The 22,740-nt window shown below is 44.6% G+C and overlaps 1 protein-coding gene across 2 annotated transcripts in view; it reads right to left on the bottom strand.

Moving 5' to 3' along the window:
• Positions 1 to 22,436, bottom strand: part of si:ch1073-416d2.4 (coiled-coil domain-containing protein 42 homolog) — a 101,253-nt gene extending 78,817 nt beyond the window's left edge. For both annotated transcript variants that reach the window (XM_063056453.1, XM_063056542.1), the window contains exons 1-2: positions 22,134 to 22,436; positions 52 to 94 (exon numbers count right to left, since the gene is read on the bottom strand). In XM_063056453.1, coding sequence (XP_062912523.1) covers positions 52 to 94; positions 22,134 to 22,243 — 153 coding nt within the window. In that variant the 5' untranslated portion in view covers positions 22,244 to 22,436. The remainder of the gene's footprint in view (positions 1 to 51; positions 95 to 22,133) is intronic.
• Positions 22,437 to 22,740: the final 304 nt, after the last annotated feature.

Here is a 22,740-nt window from a genome sequence, read left to right as displayed (position 1 = left end):
GATTAAAAAAGAAAAAAGAATAACGTGAAGGGAAATTTTTAAAAAACTTACCTCTTTGATTATTGGAATATAATTAACCTTTTCATTTTCATCTCTGAAAGAAAGAAGTTGAGTAAAGACATTAAAGAATAGGTGACGGTATTAACACATTACCTGTGGAAAGCTTAGAGTTAGTTGCCTGTCATACAATTTACCAGTTTCCTTTTTATTAATTAATTAATTTCGAGATACATTGCAGAATAGGCCCATCCAGCTCAACAAGCCACACTGCCCAGCAACCCAACAATTGAATTCTGGCCTAATCACAGGACAAATTTACATTGACCAAGTAACCTACTAACTGGTACATCTTTGGACTGTGGGTGGAAACCAGAGCACCCCAAGGAAACCCACAAAGTCATGGTGAGAACGTATAAACTCCTTCCAGACTGCACCAGAATTGAACTCCAAACTCCGGAATGCTTCAAGCTGTAATAGCGATGTGCTAACTGCTACACTATCGAGATGAGTAAGAAGGATTTGATTTGTATATCAGCTGGGATCATCAGGTTATATCACGTTGGTGATGAAACACATCGTCCTGCCTGAGAAGCGATGTAGGCTCCAATTGCTTTCCAGAGCAATAGGTCCATAGCAGATGCCATCTTATTGGCTCTTTACTCAACACTGGAACATTTGGACAGCAAAAATGCATACATCAGGATGCTCTTTATCAATTACAGCTCGATATTCAATACTATCATCCCCACAAAACCAATCAATAAGCTTCAAGACTTTGGCCTCAATACCTCCTTGTGCAATTGGATCCTGGATTTCCTCACTTGCAGACTCCAGTCAGTTCAGACTGGCAACAACATCTCCACAATCTCTATCAGTATGGGTGCACCACAAAGCTGTGAGCTTAGCCCCCTGCTCTACTTGCTTTACACTTATCACTGTGATGCTAAGCACAGCTCCACCGCCATATTCAAGTTTGCTGATGACACCATTGTCGTAGACTGAATCAAAGGTGGTGACAAATCAGCACATAGAGGGAGATTGAAAATCTGGCTGAGTGGCATCATAACGACCACCTCTCACACAATGTCGGCAAGAGCCAGGAGCTGATTATAAACCAGGAGAAGGAAACCAGAGGTCCATGAGTCAGTCCACATTGAAGGATCAGAGGTGGAGAGGGTCAACAACTTTAAGTTCCTTGGAGTTATCATTTCAGAGGCCTGCCTGGACCCAGCATGCAAGTGTAATTATGAAGACAGCACGGCAACACCCCCACTTCCTCAGGAGTTCGCAGAGATTCAGCATGTCATCTAAAACTCTGACAAACTTCTATCGACGTGCAGTGGAGAGTATTCTGACTGGCTGCATCACAGCCTAGCATGGAAACACCAATGCCCTTGAATGGAATATCCTGCAAAAAGCAGTGGACACAGCTCAGTCCATTATGAGAAAACCCCTCCCCACCATCGAGCATACCTACATGAAACGTGATTATCCATGATCATTCTTAATTAGTTCAATCTGAATAAATAATCACTTTTAATTTGAATAATTATTTGTTTAGTGATATAGCACAGAATAAGCCATTCGTGCCCTTCCAGCCGTGCCCCCAAGCAACCTCCAACAACCCGGATTTAACCCTGCCCTCATCACAGGGCAATTTGCAATGATCAACTATTTAGAGATACAGCATGGAACATACCCTTCTGGCCCTTCGAGTTGCACTGCCAGCAACCCCCGATTAACCCTAGCCCAATGACAGGACATTTCACCATCACCAATTAGTCTACTGTTACGAGAATACACATAAAATTAAGATGTTTGCTGGCCTGGGTTAGCATCAGTGACATCAGCAGTTGGTCTGCCACCTGCCCTCAGGGGAAGGAGAGATAAGGAACAATGGAGCAGCGTCTGGAGATGTGTAATGAAGGGACGTGGGAGAGAGAGAGCTGTCTGGAGCGGCTCCCCCTTTGAACCCTGAACTGTTTGAAGTGATGGACAGGCGATACCCCAGCAGGGGGATAAAAAGGGACAGGTTCGCTAAGACAACACACACGCCACCCGAGGTAACGAGACCCTGGAAGCGGTGCGCCTCTCACGAGTGGGTGAGAAGTACCAGACAACGCCCGGGGTGGAAAGGTACGATCAGCGGGAACCCGGTGTGTGTCCGCCCTTGCCTGGGTGCCGGGTTCACTGCAGAGGATCGACCGCATCTGGAGGAGGGGTCACAGTCGGTGACCTCAGGTGACATCACCAAGGACCCACCCAAAAAAGTTGCTTGTGAGCAATCTCGCCGGTCTGTGAGTGAAGCAGTGTTCTGAATGATCAGTTGTTCCTGTTCTATCTGTCTCTCTTCCCCCACGTTGTCCATCGCCATGACAACGATTACTGCGAACTGAACTGGACTGAACTTTGAGTCATTTTGAAATTTGGTCATTTACCCCTAGACAACGATAGAGCTTGATTGATGCTGTTATCTTAATTCTGTGCACATGTGTGGTTATCATTGTTGAATTGTTGCATTTATTATCCTTTCGATTACTGTGTTGCTTGTTTCTTTAATAAAACTTTCTTAGTTCTAGTACTCCAGACTCCAACTGAGTGATCCATTTCTGCTGGTTTGGCAACCCAGTTACGGGGTACGTAACACTACTAACCAGTGGGTTTAATTTATAATTAAAGTCCAAAGGATGGTGCCGGGTCTGGAGGGCATGAGTTATTAAGGAAAGATTGAATAGGTTAGAACTGTATTCCTTAGAACATACAAGACAGAGGAGATTTGATAGAGGTATACAAAATTATGAGGGTATATACGGGGTAAATGCAAGTAGGCTTTTTTCCCCTGAGGTTGCGTGGGACCTCAGAGGTCATGGGTTAAGGGTGAGAGGTAAGAAGCTTAAGGGGAACACGAGGGGAAACTTAGTCACTCAGAGGGTCGTGGGAATGTAGAATGTGCCGCCAGCACAAATGGTGCATGCAAGCTCGATTTCAACGTTTAAGAAAAGTTTGGATAGGTCATAGATATGGTATGGTCCTGGTGCAGGTCATTGGGGGTAGGCAGTTTAAATGGCTTTGGAACGGACTAGATGGGCCAAAGGACCTGTTTCTGTGCTGTTCTTCTTTCTGACTCTATGACTGTGGAGGAAACTGGAGCACCCAGACGACATTCACACATTCCACAGGGGGGACGTACAGACTCCTTACACAGGATGCTGGCATTGAACTTTGAACTCTGACACTCGTGACATCGTGCCAACCACTGCACTACCGTGGCGCCCCAAGGTAGCCGAGCAGCGTGATGCCATTGCAACTCAGGCTGTAAGGTTTCTTTAGGGCTGCAAAAAAGATTTCTTCTGCCGAATTGCAGAATTCCTAAATCATTATCCAAGACGCAGAGGTGTTCTTCTTCATGTCTTGGCCAATATTTAAATGGCTTCAGTGAAGTAGATTATTGTTTACTGATATCAGTAGAAGTTTGATGTGCATAGGTGGTAGCAATTTGTCTGTATACAATACTAACTACACTCTTCATTGGTATGTGCTGTGTTGTATGACGTAGACAGTCAGGGTCTTTCCATGACCATGAGTGCGCTTTGCAAATTTTTTCTACTGAAGTGGTTTGCCATTTCCTTCTTCTGGGCAGTGTCTTCACAAGATGGGTGACCCCAGCCATTATCAATACTCTTCAGAGATTTGTCTGCCTGGCGTCCATGGCCACATAACCAGGACTTGTGATATGCACCAGCCGCTCATACGATCATCCACTATCTGCTCCCATGGCCTCACGTGACCCTGATTGGGGGGTGGGGAGCGTGGGGAGGGAGCTAAGCATGTGCCACACCTTGCCCAAGAGTAACCTGCAGGTTAGCGGAGGTAAAAGGCGCCTTACACATCCATTGGTAGAGATGTATCTCCACCTTGCCACCTGTGACTACATCACATTTCCCTAACAAACACTGGAACCTCCTTTGTGCAAGACAAGAGATTCAGATGGGGGAAGGTTTGTTAGGTGTATTCTGAAGGGTTTTATAAACTAGCATGTAGATAATACAACGAGAGGAACAGACCTGTGTTGGGAGATGAGCCTGGCCAGATGACTGAACTTTCAGTGAGAGAATATTCAGTGTAAAGAATGCACGGCAATACCTCAACTTCCTTAGGAATCTGCAGGTATTCGATATGACATCTAAAAATTTCAACAAACTTCTATAGCTGTGTAGTGACTGGCTGCACCACAGTCTGGTATGGAAACACCAGTGCCTGTCTTGAATGGAAAATCCTACAAAAGGTAGTGGATTCGGCCCAGTACATCACAGGTAAAGCCCTCCCAAACATTGAACACATCTACATGAAATGCTGTCCTAGGAAAGCAGCATCCTTCATCAGGAATGCTGCTGCCATCAGGAAGAGGGTACAAAAGCCTCAGGACTCATGCCACCAGATTCGAGAACACTTGCTATCCCTCGACCATCAGGCTCCTGAACAAAGGGGATAACTACACTCACTTGTGCATCCACTGAGATCTTCCCACAACCAGTGATCTCACCTTAAGGGCTCTTTATCTTGTTATTTCATGTTCTTGTTATTTATTACTATTTATTTAAAATTGAACTTACATAGTTTGTTGTCTTCTGCACTCTGGTTGATCTTTCATCGATCCTGTTACAGTTACTATTCTATAGATTTGCTGAGTATGCCCGCAGGAAAATGAATCTCAGGCTGTAGATGGTGACATATACGTACTTTGCTAATAAGTTTACTTTGAACTTTGAATTTAGGGAACTACGATCACAAATCTAGAAAAACAGAGGGCTATGCGTCAGGGAAATTCTAGGCAGTCTCTAGAGTAGATTACATGCTCGGCACAACATTGTGGGCCAAAGGGCCTGTAACGTGCTGTAAATTTTACTGTTCTGTGTTCTATAACTCCTTAAGTCTCAAGATAGCTATAGACAAGAACAAGCACAAACCTTGCTGGAGAGTAGCAAATGAGAGCAGGATTGACTACAAAAGTATCAGACAGGAACTCAGGAGAGTTAACTGGGAACAGATGTTTTTGGGCACACGTGGATGGAGTTTAAAGGCCAACTGCACAGTACAGTATAGTAGTAGAGCTACTAGGACTTGATGTTTCAATCCCTATGGTCTTATGCATCACATTATTCAGCAAGGTTTAACACAATGGATAGGCTACTCATGCCTATTCTATTATTCTGCACAGAGGTGAATTATTTATTTATTTATTTATTTATTTAGAGACACGGTGTGGAGCAGATGCTTCGAGCCACACCGTCCCAACAACTTGGATTTAACCCTAACCTAATTATGGGCCAACTTACAATGACCAATTAACCTACCCGATGCATTTTTGGACTGTGGGAGGAAACCAGAGCACCAGAGAAAGCATTCCACAGGGAGGATGTACAAAGATTCCTTACGTTGGACACTGAAATTGAACTCCAAACTTCCAACATCCTGAATTTTAGTAATGTCGTGCTAACCACTACGCTACCATGGCACCCACAATAGGGAATTTTAAAATGATTTAAGGATTAGAAATTATCTTAAATATAAGTTATGCCCTCTTGGAGAGTCACTTATCAAGTTAACACCATCTCATTGTTAAACATCTACAAGGCACATGCCAGCAGCGTCCTAGAATATTCTGAAATCCACACATGAATGCACCCCAGTCACACTGTCCAGAAACTTTGACACCCAATCTATAACAAAACAGCCACATGATTGGCAGGAATCACCGTGAACCTTCATTTGAGCTTGTGGATGATACAAAGATTGGTGGAGGGGAAGATAGTGTTGAGAAAGCACGGAGTCTGTAAGGACTGGGGCAGATTGGAGGAATGGGCAAAGGAGTGGCAGATGGAATACAGTGCAGAAAACTGTTTGGTTATGCACAGGAATAACAGCACAGAATATTTTCTAAATGGGAAGCAAACTCAGAAATCAGAGTTGCAAAGAGACTTCGGAGGCCGACTGCAGGATTCTTACAGATTGAGCCAGTAGCAGGGCAAATTTAATGTCATCATACATTTCAAGAGGACTAGAATATAAAAGCAAGAATGTAATCAGATCTTATAAGGCATTAATCAGGCCACATATTAAGTATTGTGAACAGTTTTAGAGCACAAGACCATAAGATATAGGAGCAGAATTAGGCCATTTGGCCCATTGATCTGCTCTGCTATTTCATCATGGCCAATCCAATTTTCCTCTCAGCCCCAATCTCCTGCCTTCACCCCGAGTCCTTTCATGTCCTGACCAATCAAAAATCTATCAACCTCTGCTTTAAATATACATAAAGACTTGGCTTCCACAGCTGCCTGTGGCAAAGAATTTCACAGCTTCACAACTCTTTAGCTAAAGAAATTCCTCATCTCCATTGTAAAAGGACACCCATCTATTCTGAGGCTGGGTCCTCTGGTCTTGCCCTCTGTTTTCCACACGTCAACAGAGCTTTACCAAGTGGGATATCTTGCAGATCAGTGGAGGTTATTTAAAAAGGGAGCTTTGAGAGCGTTTGCCCATAGTCCGTTGGCTATAACCGGAACACTAATCGTGAATTAGATAGCAGGGAAAGTCAGGCATAAAAGGGAGACACTGTCTAGCAGAGCAGTTATCGATGGAGTGATCTGAGGCAGATTAGTTGGATTTTGGCTCATTTGGGCTTCAGCGAGCTAAGTGGGTAGGTGGACTTCATTTTTTTTTTCTTTGCATTTTTTTTAAAAAGAGGAATAAAGAGCATGTCTGTAGGGTTAGTACTTTGCTCTGGGTGTCAAATGTGGGAATCCCGGGAATCTTCCAGTCTCCCAGATGGCCACATCTGCACCAGGTGCACCAAGATGCAGCTCCTGAGAGACAGTGTTAGGGATCTGGAGCTGCGGCTTGATGACCTACAGTTTATCAGGGAAAGTGATAGGAGCTACAAGGAGTTAGTCACCCCGAGGCTGTAGGAGTTAGATAAGTGGACGATGGTCAGGGAAGGGATGGGAAGAGCTTAGATAGTAGAGAGGACCCATATGGCCATCCCCCTCAGTAATCGTTACCTCGTTTTGGATGCTGTGTTGAGGGGGGGTGACCTGACAGAGGATGACCACAGTGATCGGGTCTCTGGCACTGAGCCTGGTTCCATGATGCAGAAGGGAGAGAAGAAGGTGAGGAATCCGGTAGTCACAGGGAATTCCATAGTGAGGGGAACAAACAGGAGGTTCTGTCAACCTGATAGAGATACCCGCATGGTATGTTGCCTCCCAGGTGCCAGGGTACAGGATGTCTTGGATCGGATGCAAAATATTCTGAAGGGAGAGGGGTGAACAGCCAGAAGTCTTGGTGCATGCTGGTACCAATGACATAGGTAGAAAAAGGGAGGAGGTCCTGAAGAGAGAAAAGAAGGACCTCCAGGATAGTAATCTCGGGATTGCTGCCTGTGCCACGTGCTAATGAGTGCAAGAATAACATAATCAGGCATATTACTGCTTGGCTGAGAGACTGGTGTAGGGGGAAGGGCTTTGGGTTCCTGGTTAATTATGGCATCTTCTGGGGGAGGTATGACCTGTACAAAAAGGATAGATTACTCCTGAACTCAAAGGGGTCCAATATCCTAGCAGGTAGGTTTAATAGGGCTGTTAGAGAGGGTTTAAACTAATTTGGCAGGGGAATGGGAACCAGAGTGATAGGGCTGAGGAAGGGGAAAACAGAAATAAATCAAAGATAGTGTGCAACAGAGATGATAGAAAGGACAGGCAGGAGATGAGGCATAATCACAGCCAGTAGCATGAGTTACAGGGCAATAGAGGTGTGGTGCAGTTAAAACAGAAAGCAACAAATACTGGACCAGAAGTGTTATATTTGAATGCACGCAGCATAAGAAATAAAATGGACAATCTTGAAATTCAGTCTCAGATTGGCAAGTATGACGTTCTGGCCATCTCTAAAACTTGGCTAAAGGATGGCTGCCATTGGGAGATGAACGTCCAGTGATATACGGTGTATTGGAAAGATAGGGTAGTAGGCAGAGGGGGTGGTGTAGTCCTGTGTATAAGAAATAATATTAAATCCTTAGAAAGGGATGACATAGGAACGGAACGTGTAGAGTCTCTATGGATTGAGTTCAGAAATGACAAGGGTAAAAGGACCCGAATGACAGTTGTATACAGGCCTCCAAACAGCAGCTGGGATGTGGATTACAAATTACAACAGGAGATAAAAAGGCGTGTCAGAAGGGTAATATCATGATAATCGTTGGGGATTTTAACATGAAAGTGGATTGGGAAAACTAGGCCAGTACTGAACCTCAAGAGAGTGAATTTGTAGAATGTCTAAGGGATGGCTTTTTAGAACAGCTTGTTGTTGAGCCCACCAGGGGATCGGCTATGCTGGATTGGGTGTTGTGCAATGATCTGGAGGTGATAAGAGAGCTTAAAGTTAAGGTACCCTTGGGGAACAATGATCATAATATGATCGAGTTCACTTTGAAATTTGAGAAGGAGAAACTAAATTCCAATGTATTGGTATTTCAGTGAAATAAATGAAATTACAGTGGCATGAGAAGGGAACTGGCCAAAGTTGACTGGAAAGGGACACTAACAGGTAGGACAGCAGAGCAGCAATGGCTGGAGTTTCTGCAAAAATGAGGGAAATGCAAGACAGATATACAGGTTGCCCCCCCATTTTCCGAACGTTCGCTTTACGATACCTTGCTGTTACGAAAGACCTACATTAGTTACCTGTCTTCACTAACAGAAGATGTTTTCACTGTTACGAAAAAAGGCAGTGTGCACCCGAACAGCCAAGCTCCTCCCCCTGAACTGCATTCTAGCCAGCATTGCTTAAACACGTGCTTTATCTCGATTTATTTTGTGCATCCGTTAGCAAGAGGGGGAGGGGGGAGAAGATGGCGGAGCAACGACAGTGCACGCGGCCACTTTGGTGATGAATATCTGTTATTTGTCAAGTAGGGGACCGTGCACAATCCTGATTTGATGGAGACAGATGTGAGTGCATAGCGGAACATCTGGAAAACTTCTGAAATGTCTGCTTTGCTACCTCTGCTACTGTGTGGTTACCGGAATCTCTGGAGCTGAAGGCCTCGAAATCCTCAGCTTTGCGTGTTTCAACGGCCGGGGAGAGGTCGAAGGTGCTCGGCAGAGGATGGCGCTCGGGAGGCTGCATCGGAGAGACTGCTCGGAAGCTCGGAGTTTTCAGACGGATGGACTCAGGGTCGGCTGTGGTCAGCTGTTTCCAAGGTATCGGCAAGTTGACGGTGCCTGGAGGCTTACGGCAGGGAGTTTCTCCCTTTTGCCGCCTGCTATCGGGGACTCGGGGACTTTGAGACTTTTTTTTACTGTGCCTATGGACTGTTCTTCATCAAATTATGGTATTGCTTTGCACTGCTGTAACTATATGTTATAATTATGTGGTTCTGTCAGTGTTAGTCTTTGGTCTGTCCTGTTTTCTGTGATATCACTCCGGAGAAACATTGTACCATTTCTTAATGCATGTATGCATTTCTAAATGACAATAAAAGAGGACTGAGTGTTCTCATAATCTAAAAAAAGATGAGTTCTAAGGTATCGGAAAAGCCTAAAAGAGCTCATAAGGGTGTTACACTTAGTGTAAAACTAGACATAATTAAGCGTTTCGATCGTGGTGAACGAAGTAAGGACATTGTCCGCACGTTGAACTTGCCTGAGTCTACCATTCGCACTATTTATACGCAGAGAGAAAGAATTTTGAAAGCTGCCAATGTTACTGTTGGCTCTGCTCGTAGCAAAGTGGTCTCTCTTAGTCGGCATTCAATAATGGATAAAATGGAAAGTCTATTGCTGGAATGGATTGATGGGTGTACAAAGCGTGGTGTTCCGTTAAGTTATCTTATACTTAAGGAGAAATCAGTCAGTCTTTTTAATGAGCTGAAACAGAAAGCACTGGATGATGGTGATGAAGTGTTGCGAAAGTGGAATTTAAAGGTAGTCATGGGTGGTTTGATCGGTTTCTGAGGCGAGGGCAGCTTCATGGTTTAAGCAGCAGTCCCCAACCTCCGGGCCGCGGACTGACACATTGCCGTGAAGAATGCAGCAGTAGTCGGAACGCACCCAGCACATCTTTAAGAAAAAAAGCCAAAATAAACAAGCTCATTAATTAACAACATACATCAAAGTTGCTGGTGAACGCAGCAGGCCAGGCAGCTTCTATAGGAAGAGGCGCAGTCGACGTTTCAGGCCGAGACCCTTCGTCAGGACTCAAGCTCATTAATTAGGTGTTGCCCGGCACGTAAATGTCGGCCCAGATCAGAGGCGATTGCCGATTGCGTCAGGTGCTTACTCGTATAAGCAAGTGTTTAACTGTGACGAAACTGCAATTTATTAGAGTCTTCCCAATTCCGGTAAGTGATACTACACTGTACATACATTATTTCTACTTTATATAGGCTGTGTATTTTTATTTGTTATTTGGTATGATTTGGCAGCTTCATAGCTTAAAGGTTACTGGAGAGAGTGTTTCTGCTGAGAGCGCTTCTGTGAGATTTTCGCTGCGCTAGACCAGGGGTCCACAACCTTTCTTGCACTGCGGACCGGTATAATAGTGACAATATTCTTGCGGACGGGCTGACCGGTGGGGGGGGGGTGTTCAAGTAGGGTTAAACTCACCTCAACATGTCTTTTACAGTTAGGGTTGCCAACTTTCTCACTCCCAAATAAGGGACAAAACTAGCAGTCAAATATGGGACAGTGTTTACCCCAAGAAAGACTACCATGACCATGAAGCCTTGCACAGGCACCTGTGTGTGCACGCGCGTGCATGCCGACTTTTTTCTCCACAAATCGGTTTTGGCTTAGTCTTCCCAACTACACTGTACATACATTATTTCTACTTTATATAGGCTGTGTATTTATCATATCATTCCTGCTTTTACTATATGTTACTGTTATTTTAGGTTTTATGTGTTAGTTGGTATGATTTGGTAGGTTATTTTTTGGGTCTGGGAACGCTCAAAAATTTTTCCCATATAAATTAATGGTAATTGCTTCTTTGCTTTACGCCATTTCGGCATGAATGGTTTCACAGGAACGCTCTACCTTAGCGGGGGAAATACGGGAAAAGGGCAGTCCAGTATGGGACAAACCAATTTAGCTCAATATACGGGATGTCCCGGCAAATATGGGACAGTTGGCAACCCTATGTTCAAGTTCAACAGTGCGTGACAGGTAATGAGGAAAGGTGCAGCTGACTCATATCGTTCCCTCGCGGCCCGGTAGCCCATGCGTTGCAGCCCGGTACCGGTCCATGGCTCGGTGGTTGGGGACCGCTGCGCTAGACAGTGCTGCAGAAAAGTATTTCTACTTTATATAGGCTGTGTATTTATCAAATCATTACTGCTTTTACTATATGTTAGTGTTATTTTAGGTTTTGAGTTATTTGGCATGATTTTGCAGGTTATTTTTTGGGTCTGGGAACGCTCAAAAATTTTTCCCGTACTAGTAAACGGTAATTGCTTATTCACTTTACGACAGTCCGGCTTACGAACCGTTTCATAGGAACGACCTACCTTCAGATAGCAGGGGAAACCTGTACTCGAAATAAGAAATTTTCGAATGGAAGGAGGATACTACTGTGGCTGACAAGTAAAATCAGAGCCAAAGTAAAAGCAAAAGAGAAGGCATACAAGGAAGCCAGAGCTAGTGGAAAGGTAGAGGATTAGGAAGCTTTTAAAAACTTACAGAAGGAAACTAAGAAGGTCATTAAGAAAGAAAAGATGAATTATGAAAGGACGCAAACACAAGGAAATCTGCAGATGCTGGAATTTCAAGCAACACACATCAAAGTTGCTGGTGAACGCAGCAGGCCAGGCAGCATCTCTAGGAAGAGGTACAGTCGACGTTTCGGGCCGAGACCCTTCGTCAGGACTAACTGAAAGAAGAGCTAGTAAGAGATTTGAAAGTGGGAGGGGGAGGGGGAGATCCGAAATGATAGCAGAAGACAGGAGGGGGAGGGATGGAGCCAAGCTGACAACTAATATCAAAGAAGATACTAAAAGCTTTTTTAAGTATATAAAAGGTAAAAGGGAGTTGAGGGTAGATATAGGACCAATATAAAATGATGCTGGAGATATTGTAATGAGAGACGCAGAGATGACAGAGGAATTGAATACGTATTTTACATCAGTCTTCACTGTGGAAGACATCTGCAGAATACTGGACATTCAAGAGTGTCAGGGAAGTGAAGTTTGTGCAGTGAAAATTATGACTGAGAAGGTGCTCAGGAATCTTAATGGTCTGAGGGTGGATAAATGTCCTGGACCTGATGGAATGCATCCTCGGGTTCTGAAGGAAGTAGCTGGAGAGATTACAGAGGCATTAACAATGATCTTTCAAGAATCGATAGATTCTGGCATTGTAACAGATGACTGCATTATTGCCAATGTAACTCCGCTATTTAAGAAGGGTGGGAGGCAGCAGAAAGGAAACTATAGACCTATTAGCCTAACATCAGCGGTTGGGAAGTTGTTGGAATCGATTGTTAGGGATGAGATTACAGAGTACCTGGAGGCACCTGACAAGATAGGCCAAAGATAGCATGATTTCCTGAAACAAAATCCTGCTTGACTAACCTACTGCAATTTTTTGAGGAAATTACAAGCAGGGTAGACAAAGGAGATGCAGTAGATGTGGTGTACTTGGATTTTCAGAAGGCCTTTGACAAGGTGCCGCACATGAGGCTGCTCAGCAAGATAAGAGCCCATGGAATAGAACATAGAACAATACACCACAGTACAGGCCCTTCGACCCACAATGTTCTGCTGACCCTTAAACCCTGTCTCCCATATAAACCCCCACCTTAAATTCCTCCATATACCTGTCTAGTAGTCTCTTAAATTTCACTAGTGTATCTGTCTCCACCACTGACGCAGGCAGTGCATTTCACGCACCAACCACTCTCTGAGTAAAAAACCTTCCTCTAATATCCCCCTTGAACTTCCCATCCCTTACCTTAAAGCCATGTCCTCTTGTATTGAGCAGTAGCGCCCTGGGGAAAAGGGGCTGGCTATCCACTCTATCTATTCCTATTATCTTGTATACCTCTATCATATCTCCTCTCATCTTCCTTCTCTCCAGACAGTAAAGCCCTAGCTCCCTTAATCTCTGATCATAATGCATACTCTCTAAACCAGGCAGCATTCTGGTAGGTAGATAGATAGATGTACTTTATTGATCCCGAGGGAAATTGGGTTTCATTACAGCCGCACCAACCAAGAATAGAGCATAAATATAGCAATACAAAAAACCACAAACAAACAAACAACAAAATGCAAACTATACCAGATGGAAATAAGTCCAGGACCCGCCTATTGGCTCAGGGTGTCTGACCCTCCACGGGAGGAGCTGCAAAGTTCGATGGCCACAGGCAGGAACGACCTCCCGTGATGCCCAGTATTGTATCTCGGTGGAATATGACCGGGGTCCATCAGGAAAAAGTTCAATATCCGGTCTGCAAACACATTCCCCGATCGTAATATGACCCGGATTGCACCATCCGTTGTTTACCAGAACAGTAAGCACCCAACTCCTTTACGCTTACCGCTCTCAGTGCACTTCCGGTCAGCCCGAACAGTCTGGAAGCTGTCCATGGAAAAGTTTTGATCGGGTATGTCCTCGTGCAGCCCCGTTCCAGTGAAACACATAACACTGCACTCCCGAAATGTTCTCTGACGCCTGGCTAGTGCCGTGAACTTGTCCATTTTATTACCCACCGAACTCCTCTTCTCCATAAGTCTCTGCTGTCTCGACCCAGTCCTCACTCCTCGCCTTTTTGATGCCCCTCTGCATCCTCTGTGCATTTTCCTCCAGATCTCAGCAGGGGTGTCTGCCGCTCTGCTCGCTAAACCGGTCAGGATCTGTACCCTTTCCAATGCTTCTACACCCTTCTTATAGTGAGGCAATCAGAACTGGACACAGTACTCCAAGTGTGGCCTAACAGTTTTAGGGAGCTGCATCATTACGTCGCAACTCTTAAACTCTATCCCTCGACTTATGAAAGCTAACACCCCATAAGCTTTCTTAACTACCCTATTCACCTGTGAGGCAACTTTCAGGGATCTGTGGACATGTACCATGAGATCCCTTTGCTCCTCCACCCTACCAAGTATCCTACCATTTACTTTGTACTCTGCCTTGGAGTTTGTCCTTCCAAAGTGTACCACCTCACACTCCTCCGGGTTGAACTCCATCTGCCACTTCTCAGCCCACTTCTGCATCCTATCTATGTCTCTCTGCAATCTTCGACAATCCTCTACACTACCCACAATACCACCAACCTTTGTGTTGTCTGCAAACTTGCCAACCCACCCTTCTACCCCCACATCCAGGTCGCTAATAAAAATCACGAAAAGTAGAGGTCCCAGAACTGATCCTTGTGGGACACCACTAGTCACAATCCTCCAATCTAAATGTACTCCCTCTACCACGACCCTCTGCCTTCTGCAGGCAAGCCAATTCTGAATCCACCTGGCCAAACTTTCCTGGATCCCATGCCTTCTGACTTTCTGAATAAGCCTACCGTGTGGAACCTTGTCAAATGCCTTACTAAAATCCATGTAGATCACATCCACTGCACTACTCTCATCTATATGCCTGGTCACCTCCTCAAAGAACTCTACCAGGCTTGTTAGACATGATGTGCCCTTCACAAAGCCATGCTGACTGTCCCTGATCAGACCATGATTCTCTAAATTCCCACAGATCCTATCTCTAAGAATCTTTTCCAACCGCTTTCCCACCACAGACGTAAGGCTCACTGGTCTATAATTACCCGGACTATCCTTACTACCTTTTTTCAACAAAGGTTGAAGGCCAGGGAGCGGTGGTCACTGTCCCCCAGATGCTCACCCACTGAGAGATCTGTGACCTGACCCGGTTCGTTACCTAATACTAGATCTAGTATGGCATTCCCCCTAGTCAGCCTGTCAACATACTGTGACAGGAATCCATCCTGGACACACTTAACCTGCTCTGCCCCATCTAAACCATTTGAACTAATCAGGTACCAATCAATATTAGGGAAGTTAAAGTCACCCATGATAACAACCCTGTTATTTTTGTACCTTTCCAAAATCTGCCTCCCAATCTGCTCCTGGGTATCTCTACTGCTACCAGGAGGCCTATAGAATACTCCCAATAGAGTAACTGCTCCCTTCCTATTCCTGACTTCCACCCATACTGACTCAAAAGAGGATCCTGCTACACAACCCACCCTTTCTGTAGCTGTAATAGTATCCCTGACCAGTAATGCCACCCTTCCTCCCCTTCTCCCCTTCCCCCCCTCGCTATCCCTTTTAAAGCACTGAGAATCCATTCCTGCCCTGGTGCCAGCCAAGTCTCTGTAATGGCCACGACATCATAATTCCATGTATGTATCCAAGCTCTCAGTTCATCACCTTTGTTCCTGATGATTCTTGCATTGAGGTACACACATTTCAGCCCTTCTACCTTACTGTCTTTACACCGTTTATTCTGCTTCTCTCTCCTCAAAGCCTCTCTGTATGTTAGATCTGGCTTTACTCCACGCACTGTACTTGCAGTTCTCGCATGACCTTGATCCCCCTCCACCTCACTATCTGCTCTAACACTCTGGTTCCCCTCCCCCTGCAAATCTAGTTTAAACCCCCCCGGAGCAGCACTAGCAAACCTTCCCGCAAGGATGTTAGTCCCCCTCCAGTTCAGGTGCAACCCATCCTGTCGGAATAGGTCCCACCTTCCCTGGAACAAGGCCCAATTGTCCAGAAACATGAAGCCTTCCCTCCTGCACCAACTCCTTAGCCACGTATTTAGCTTCATTATCTTCCCATTTCTAGCCTCACTAGCATGTGGCATGGGTAGCAATCCTGAGATTGCAAACCTGGAGGTCCTGTCTTTCAATTTTGCACCAAACTCCCTAAACTCTCTTTGCAGGACCTCCTCCTTCTTCCTACCCACATCATTACAGGGGAGTTACTAGTGTGGGTGGAGCATTGGCTAGTCAGCAGAAAACGAAGAGTGGGAATAAAGGGATCCTATTCTGGCTGGCTGCCGGTTATCAGTGGAGTTCCACAGAGGTCAGTGTTGAGTCCGCTGTTTTTTACAATGTATGCTAATAATTTGGACTATGGGATTAATGGATTTGTGGCTAAATTTGCCGATGATACAAAGATAGGTGGAGAAGCAGGTAGTGCTGTGGAAATAGAGAGCCTGCAGAGAGACTTGGATAGTTTAGGGGAATGGGCAAAGAAGTGGCAAATGAAATACAATGTTGGAAAGTGTATGGTCATGCACTTTGGTGGAAGAAATAAATGGGCAGACTATTATTTAGGTGGGGAGAGAATTCAAAATGCAGAGATGTGAAGGGACTTGGGATCCTTGTGCAGGATACCCTGAAGGTTAACCGCCAGCTTGAGTCAGTGGTGAAGAAGGCGAATGCACCGACATTCCTCATATGACTTTCATTTCTAGGGGTGTAGAATATAAGAGCCGGGATGTGATGTTGAGGCTCTATAAGGCACTCGTGAGACCACAGATGGAGTATTGTGTGAACTTTTGGGCTCCGTATTTTAGAAAGGATATACTGACATTGGAGAGGGTTCAGAGAAGATTCACAAGAATGATTTCAGGAATGAAAGGGTTACCGTGTGAGGAACATCTGGCAGCTCTTGGGCTGTACTCCCTGGAGTTCAGGAGAATGAGGGGGGATCTCACAGAAACATCCCAATGTTAAAAGACCTGAACAGATGAGATATGGCAAAGTTATTTCCCATGGTAGGGAAGTTTAGGACAAGAGGGCACAACTTCAGGATTGAAGGACAGCCATTTAGAACTGAGATACGGAGAAATTACTTTAGTCAGAGGGTGGTAAATCTGTGAAATTTGTTGCCATGAACAGCTGTGGAGGCCAAGTTATTGGGTGTATTTCAGGCAGAGGTAGATAGGTTCTTGATTAGCCAGAGTATCGAAGGATATGGGGAAAAGGCAGGGGAGTGGAAGAATTGGATCAGCCCATGATTGAATAGCAGAGCAGACTCGATGGACCAAATGGCCTATTTCTGCTCCTATATCTTATGGTCTTAGGCTCTTCCACCATAAGAAACATCCTCTCCACATACACTCTATCAAGGCCTTTCACTATTCGATAGGTTTCAATAGGCCACCCCTCATTCTTCTGAATCCCAGTGAATACAGGCCCAGAGCTATCAGATGCTCTTTATATGACAAGCCATTCAATCAGGAATCATTTTCATGAACCTCCTTTGAACCCTCTCCAGTTTCACCACATCATTTCTAAGAGGCCCAAACTTTCTCACAATACTCCACGAGACCTCACCGGTGTTTTATAAAGTTTCAACATTACATTCTTGCTTTTATATTCTTGTCCTCTTCAAATAAATGCTAACATTACATTTGCCTTCCTCAGCAGAGGCCCCGAATCTAAGAAAAGATTTGCTGGCGTTGGAGAGGGTCCAGACAAGATTCATAAGGATGATCCCAGTAATTAAAGGAGGAAGTTATGAGGATCATTTGGTGGTGCTGGGCCTGCACTCGTGGGAGTTTAGAAGAATGAGCGGGAATCTCATTGAAAGCTATTGAACAGTGAAAGACTGATGTTTCCTATAGTGACGGAGTCCAGGGCCAGACGGCACAATCTTAGAATAGAGAGATGTTGCTGTGGAACAGAGGTGAGAAGGAATTTCTTTAGCCAGTGGGTGGTGAATCTGTAGCATCAGACAGCTGTGGAGGCCAAATCATTGTGTATATTTTTCACAGATGGGGATAGGTTCTTGATTAGTCAGGGCATCAAAGGTTACAGGCAGAAGGCAGGAGAATGGGTTGAGAAGCATAATAAATTAGCCATGACCAAATGGTGGATCAAACTCAATGGGCTGAATGGCCTTATGGTCTAACATTAATTTTGTCCAGCAATGCCTATACTATGCACCACTCAATGGAAGCATTTGCTCTACTCTCCATACTACTAAGGCAGACCCTCACAAACTTCACCTCTCCCAGTCCCATTGAAGGGCAGATCAGTGAGAGCACAGAAAGACCATTAGTGACTTTGAAATATATCACCTTTCTTTCATCAGCACTCAACCAAAATCCTGGAGTTGCTTTTCCTCCGCACTTTGTGAGTATCTTCAAAGAAAGATGAGGCGTATAGATAGGGTAAATGCAAACAGGCCTTTTCTACTGAGATTGGGTGAGACTAGAATTAGAGGTCATGGATTAAGGGTGAAAGGTAAAATGGTTATGGGAAACACAAGGGGAAACTTTGTCACTCAGAGGGTGGTGAGAGTGTGGAACGAGCTGCCAGCACAAGTGGTGGATACAGGTTCAATTTCAACATTTAAGAGAAATTTGGATGGGTACATGGATGGGAAGGGTATGGAGGGCTATGGTCCAGGTGCACATCAATGGGAGTAGGTAGGTTAACAGTTCAGCAGGGACTAGATGGGCTGAAAGGCCTGTTTCTATGCGAAGTGTTCTATGACTGTAAAATATTTAGATTAAACTTTCTCAAGTGCCTTTCTGATAGGCCGTAAATGCTGACCTTCCCAACAATGACCCCATCCCATAATACAAGAAACAGACTGTAAGGAGTATATCAGAAGCACAAAGTGCTTCACCCCAGGGAAATGCACAAGGAGAAAACATCTTTCAAAATACAGAGGACAAATATTTGGAGATGAAGAAAACAGAGCTATAGAGTACAATACAACAGTGCAATAGATTTTGTTTTGGATCAGTTTTATGGTCAGAATCAGAATTAATATCACTGACATAGGCTGTAAAATGTGTTGTTTGGTGGCAGCAGTACAATGCAATACATGATAAAAAAAACTATAAATTATAAAAATATATAATGCCTATAAAAAGTATTCACCTCTCCCTTTGAAAGTTTTCATGTTGCTGTACAACACTGAATCGAATAACAGCACAGGCCAGGCAGCATCTACAAAAAGAGTAGGGTCAATGTTTCGGGCCAAAACCCTTCGGCAGGACTCCTGTTTGTGATTTAATATGGCTTTTTTGACACTGATCAACAGAAAAGACTCTTTCATGTCAAAGTGAAAACAGATCTCTACAGATTGGTCTAAATGTATTACAATTATTAAACACAAAATAATTGTATAATTACTCACCCCCTTCAAGTCAGTATTTAGCAGACACATTGCACATCAGGACATTGCAATTTCGTACCCCCCCCCCCACCATTCTTCTTTACAAAACTGCTCAAGCCCTGTCAGATTGCATGAGAATCGTCAGCTTTTCAAGACCAGCCACAAATTCCAAATTGGATTGAGGTCTGGACTCTGACTTGGCCACCCCAGGGCATTAACTTCCTTGTTTTTAAGCCACTTCTGTGTAGCTTTGGCTTTATGCTTGGGGTCATTGTCTTGCTGGAAAACAAATCTCCCAAGTTGCAGATCTTTTGCAAACTGCATCAGGTTTTCCTGCAGAATTTCCCTGTATTTTGCCTCATTCATTTCACCCTCTACCTTCAGAAGCCTTCCGGGGCCTGCTGCAGTGAAGCATCCCCACAGCATGATGCAGCCACCACCAAGCTTCATGGTAGAGATAGTGTGTTTGAATGATACACCGGGTTTGGTTTACACCAAACATTTCATTTAGTCTGATGGTCAAAAAGCTCAATTTTGGTTTCATCAGACCATACAACCTTCTTTCTCTGACTTCAGAGTCTCCCACATGCCTTCTGGCAAACTCTAGCTGAGATCTCATGTGAGTTTTTTTCCAACTAGTGCCTTTCTCTTTGCCACTCTGCTACAAAGCTGTGACTGGTGAAGCACCCGGGCATCAGTCCATCAGTCATTGTCTGCACAGTGTCCCCCATCTCAGCCATTGAAGCTTGTAACTCCTCCAGAGTTGTCATGCTGACCTCCCTCACTAGTCCCCTCCTTGCACAGTCACTCCGTTTTTGAGGACAGACTGCTCCAGTCAGATTTACAGCTGTGCCATATTCTTTCCAGTTCTTGATGATTAAATTAACTATACTCCAAGGGATTTTCAGTGACTTAGAAATTTTCTTGTATCCATCTCCTGACTTGTGCTTTTCAGTAACCTTTTTGCAGAGTTGCTCGGAGTGTTTTTTTGTCTTCATGGTGTAGTTTTTGCCAGGATACTGACTCACCAGCAGTTGGACCTTCCAGATACAGGTGTATCTTTACAACAATCAATTGAAACACCTTGACTGCATGGTGATCTCCACTTAACTAATTATTTGACTTCTAAAACCAATTGGCTGCACCAGTAATGATTTAGTGTGTCATATTAAGTGAGGGCGTGAATACTTATGCAATCATTTATCTTGTGTTTTATATTTGTAATTCATTTAGATCACTTTGTAGAGATCTGTTTTCACTTTAACATGGGAGTCTTTTTCTGTTGATCAGTGTCAAAAAAAAGCCAAATTAAATCCACTGTGACTCAATGTTGCAAAACAATAAAACATGAAAACTTCCAAGGGTGCTGAATACTTTTTATAGGCACTGTAAATACAGTACTGGTCAAAAGTCAAGGTTGGGGGGGAGGGGGGGAGGGAGGGAGGGGTGGTGCAGGTGCAGACACACCCAGCCCTATGACACCAGGCAAGGTCATTTAATTCCAAACAATTGGTTTATTGATCATTACAGAATGTCTCTCTGGTGCTTCCCACTCCCTCCCCTCTCTCTTCTCCTTTTCCCAACCACGATTCCCTGCTCCCTTTCCACTCTCTAGTCTCCAATAGAGACCCATATCTGAATCAGGTTTATCATCACTCACATATGTCACGAAATTTGTTTTATTGTGTCAGCAGTACAGTACAATACATAAAATTATGTACAGTACCAGCCAAAAGTCATAGGCACCCTAGCAGTGTGTGTATATATATATACATACACACACATACGCACAGACATACACCTAAAAACTTTTGCACAGTACTGTATGTATAATTAGGTAGTTGCAACAGAGAGCAAAAAAAGGAAAAATAATGAGGTAGTCATTGTCACAGCTCCCACAAATAATGAACTCCTTCTATGATATAACCCTGTCGTGTTCTATAATTCTTTCAAACTGAGATCTGGAGTAATCTTCTGCTGTCCCTGGAGCAGAAACTCAATTTCCCAGGTTAACTTTACAGTAACACAAGCAGCAGATCAGAGAGGCTCTTTGCTGAACTGCTGTTGAATATATTGCCACCACACAGGTCAAACTCTGATATACATTATTCACCAACACAGCAGGATCAGCCACAGTAAAGATTCAAACCGAATTATATACACCTCACAATCAATTAACAGGGAAACCACAATGGCCAACACACTAAGTGCTGGAGGAACTATGCCAGTCAGGCAGCATCTATGGAAATGAATAAATTTTGGGCAGGCCCTTCATCAGGACTGTAAAGAAGGGGGGGGGGCAGAGGATACAGCCTCAGAATAGAAGGATGGCCATTTAGAACAGAGATGAGAGGATGGAGAATCTGTGAATTCATTGCCATGATTGGCTGTGGAGGCCAAGTCATTGGGTGTATTTAAGGCAGAGGTTGATAGGTTTTTGATTAGACAGGGCGTCAGAGGTTACGGGGACAAGGGAGGGGATTGGGGTTGAGAGCCATGATGGAATAGAGCAGCAGACTCGATGGGCTGAACGGCCTCCATGTTCTATGGCCCAACATTCACTTCCAGTCTTGATGAAGGATCTTGGCTGGAAATGTTGACTGTTTATTCATTTCCACTGAGGCTGCCTGGCCTGCTGAGTTCCTCCAGCATTTTGTGTGTGTGTTGATCTGCACAGTCCCCTGTGTTCAAGAAACATTTACTGCCAGATGCAGTTGTTTACATCAATAAAGACAGTGCATTCTTTTCCAGAAAAATATAGCAAGTCTCGGGTAATCGTTTCCAATTTACTTGCACTATCTTGGGACAGTCAGTTGGGACAGGGTCGTAACGGGTGTTGATTGACAGGATTATTAACCACTCCTGGCGACAAACTTCTCACCGACAGCAACTTTAAACAAATCCCTACAGCCGTCTGCAAATAAGGCAGCGCCCAAGTTCCGAATCTCGGGTGGTAGGAGCAAGGGATTTTTACCTTCGTTCTCCCAGCTGAGTGACAAAGATATTTTTCACGGTATTTTTGATGTGAAGCGGTTGGCGGCGGATTTCTGCCAGACAGGCGAGAGCGGTGGCATCGGCGTCCATCCCTCACATCGATGAACAATAGCGCACTTTCAACACAACGTTGCTGGGAAAAGAAGAAAGATCTCCGAGTTGTGGTTCTACTTTTCCAGTGCTATCTTTGATTTAATAAACTGAGCTGGGGTATTAAGCAGTCCACGGCGGGCCGTGCATGTTGTTTTGGAAGTGTTCCGGGAGCCCGGAGCCAGAGAAACCGTCCGGGTAATGCAATCGGACCTGCATCATGTGACGGTGCGAGGATAAACATTTCACGATCACCATGGGAACTCCGAAAGAGTGGAGAGCAGCGCAGAATTATCTCTGAACTCGATATGCTCACACGACGGGTCCAGTCCTTTCTCTCTGGATAGTTAAATCCTCTCCTGCCCTCCAGAACCCCCGACACCCGCAAACAAACCGACCTGAAGCTGGCATAGCATTCCGAGCATAGCCATAAGACATGGGAGGAAAATGAGGCTATTCGGCCCGTCTAGTCTGTGCCGCCATTCGATCACGACTGA

This window comes from Mobula hypostoma, chromosome 1 (genome assembly GCF_963921235.1).
Source record: "Mobula hypostoma chromosome 1, sMobHyp1.1, whole genome shotgun sequence".
NCBI lineage: Eukaryota > Metazoa > Chordata > Chondrichthyes > Myliobatiformes > Myliobatidae > Mobula > Mobula hypostoma.
The sequence above is the reverse complement of the archived record's forward strand: the minus strand, read 5'-3'. Positions and strand labels throughout refer to the sequence as shown.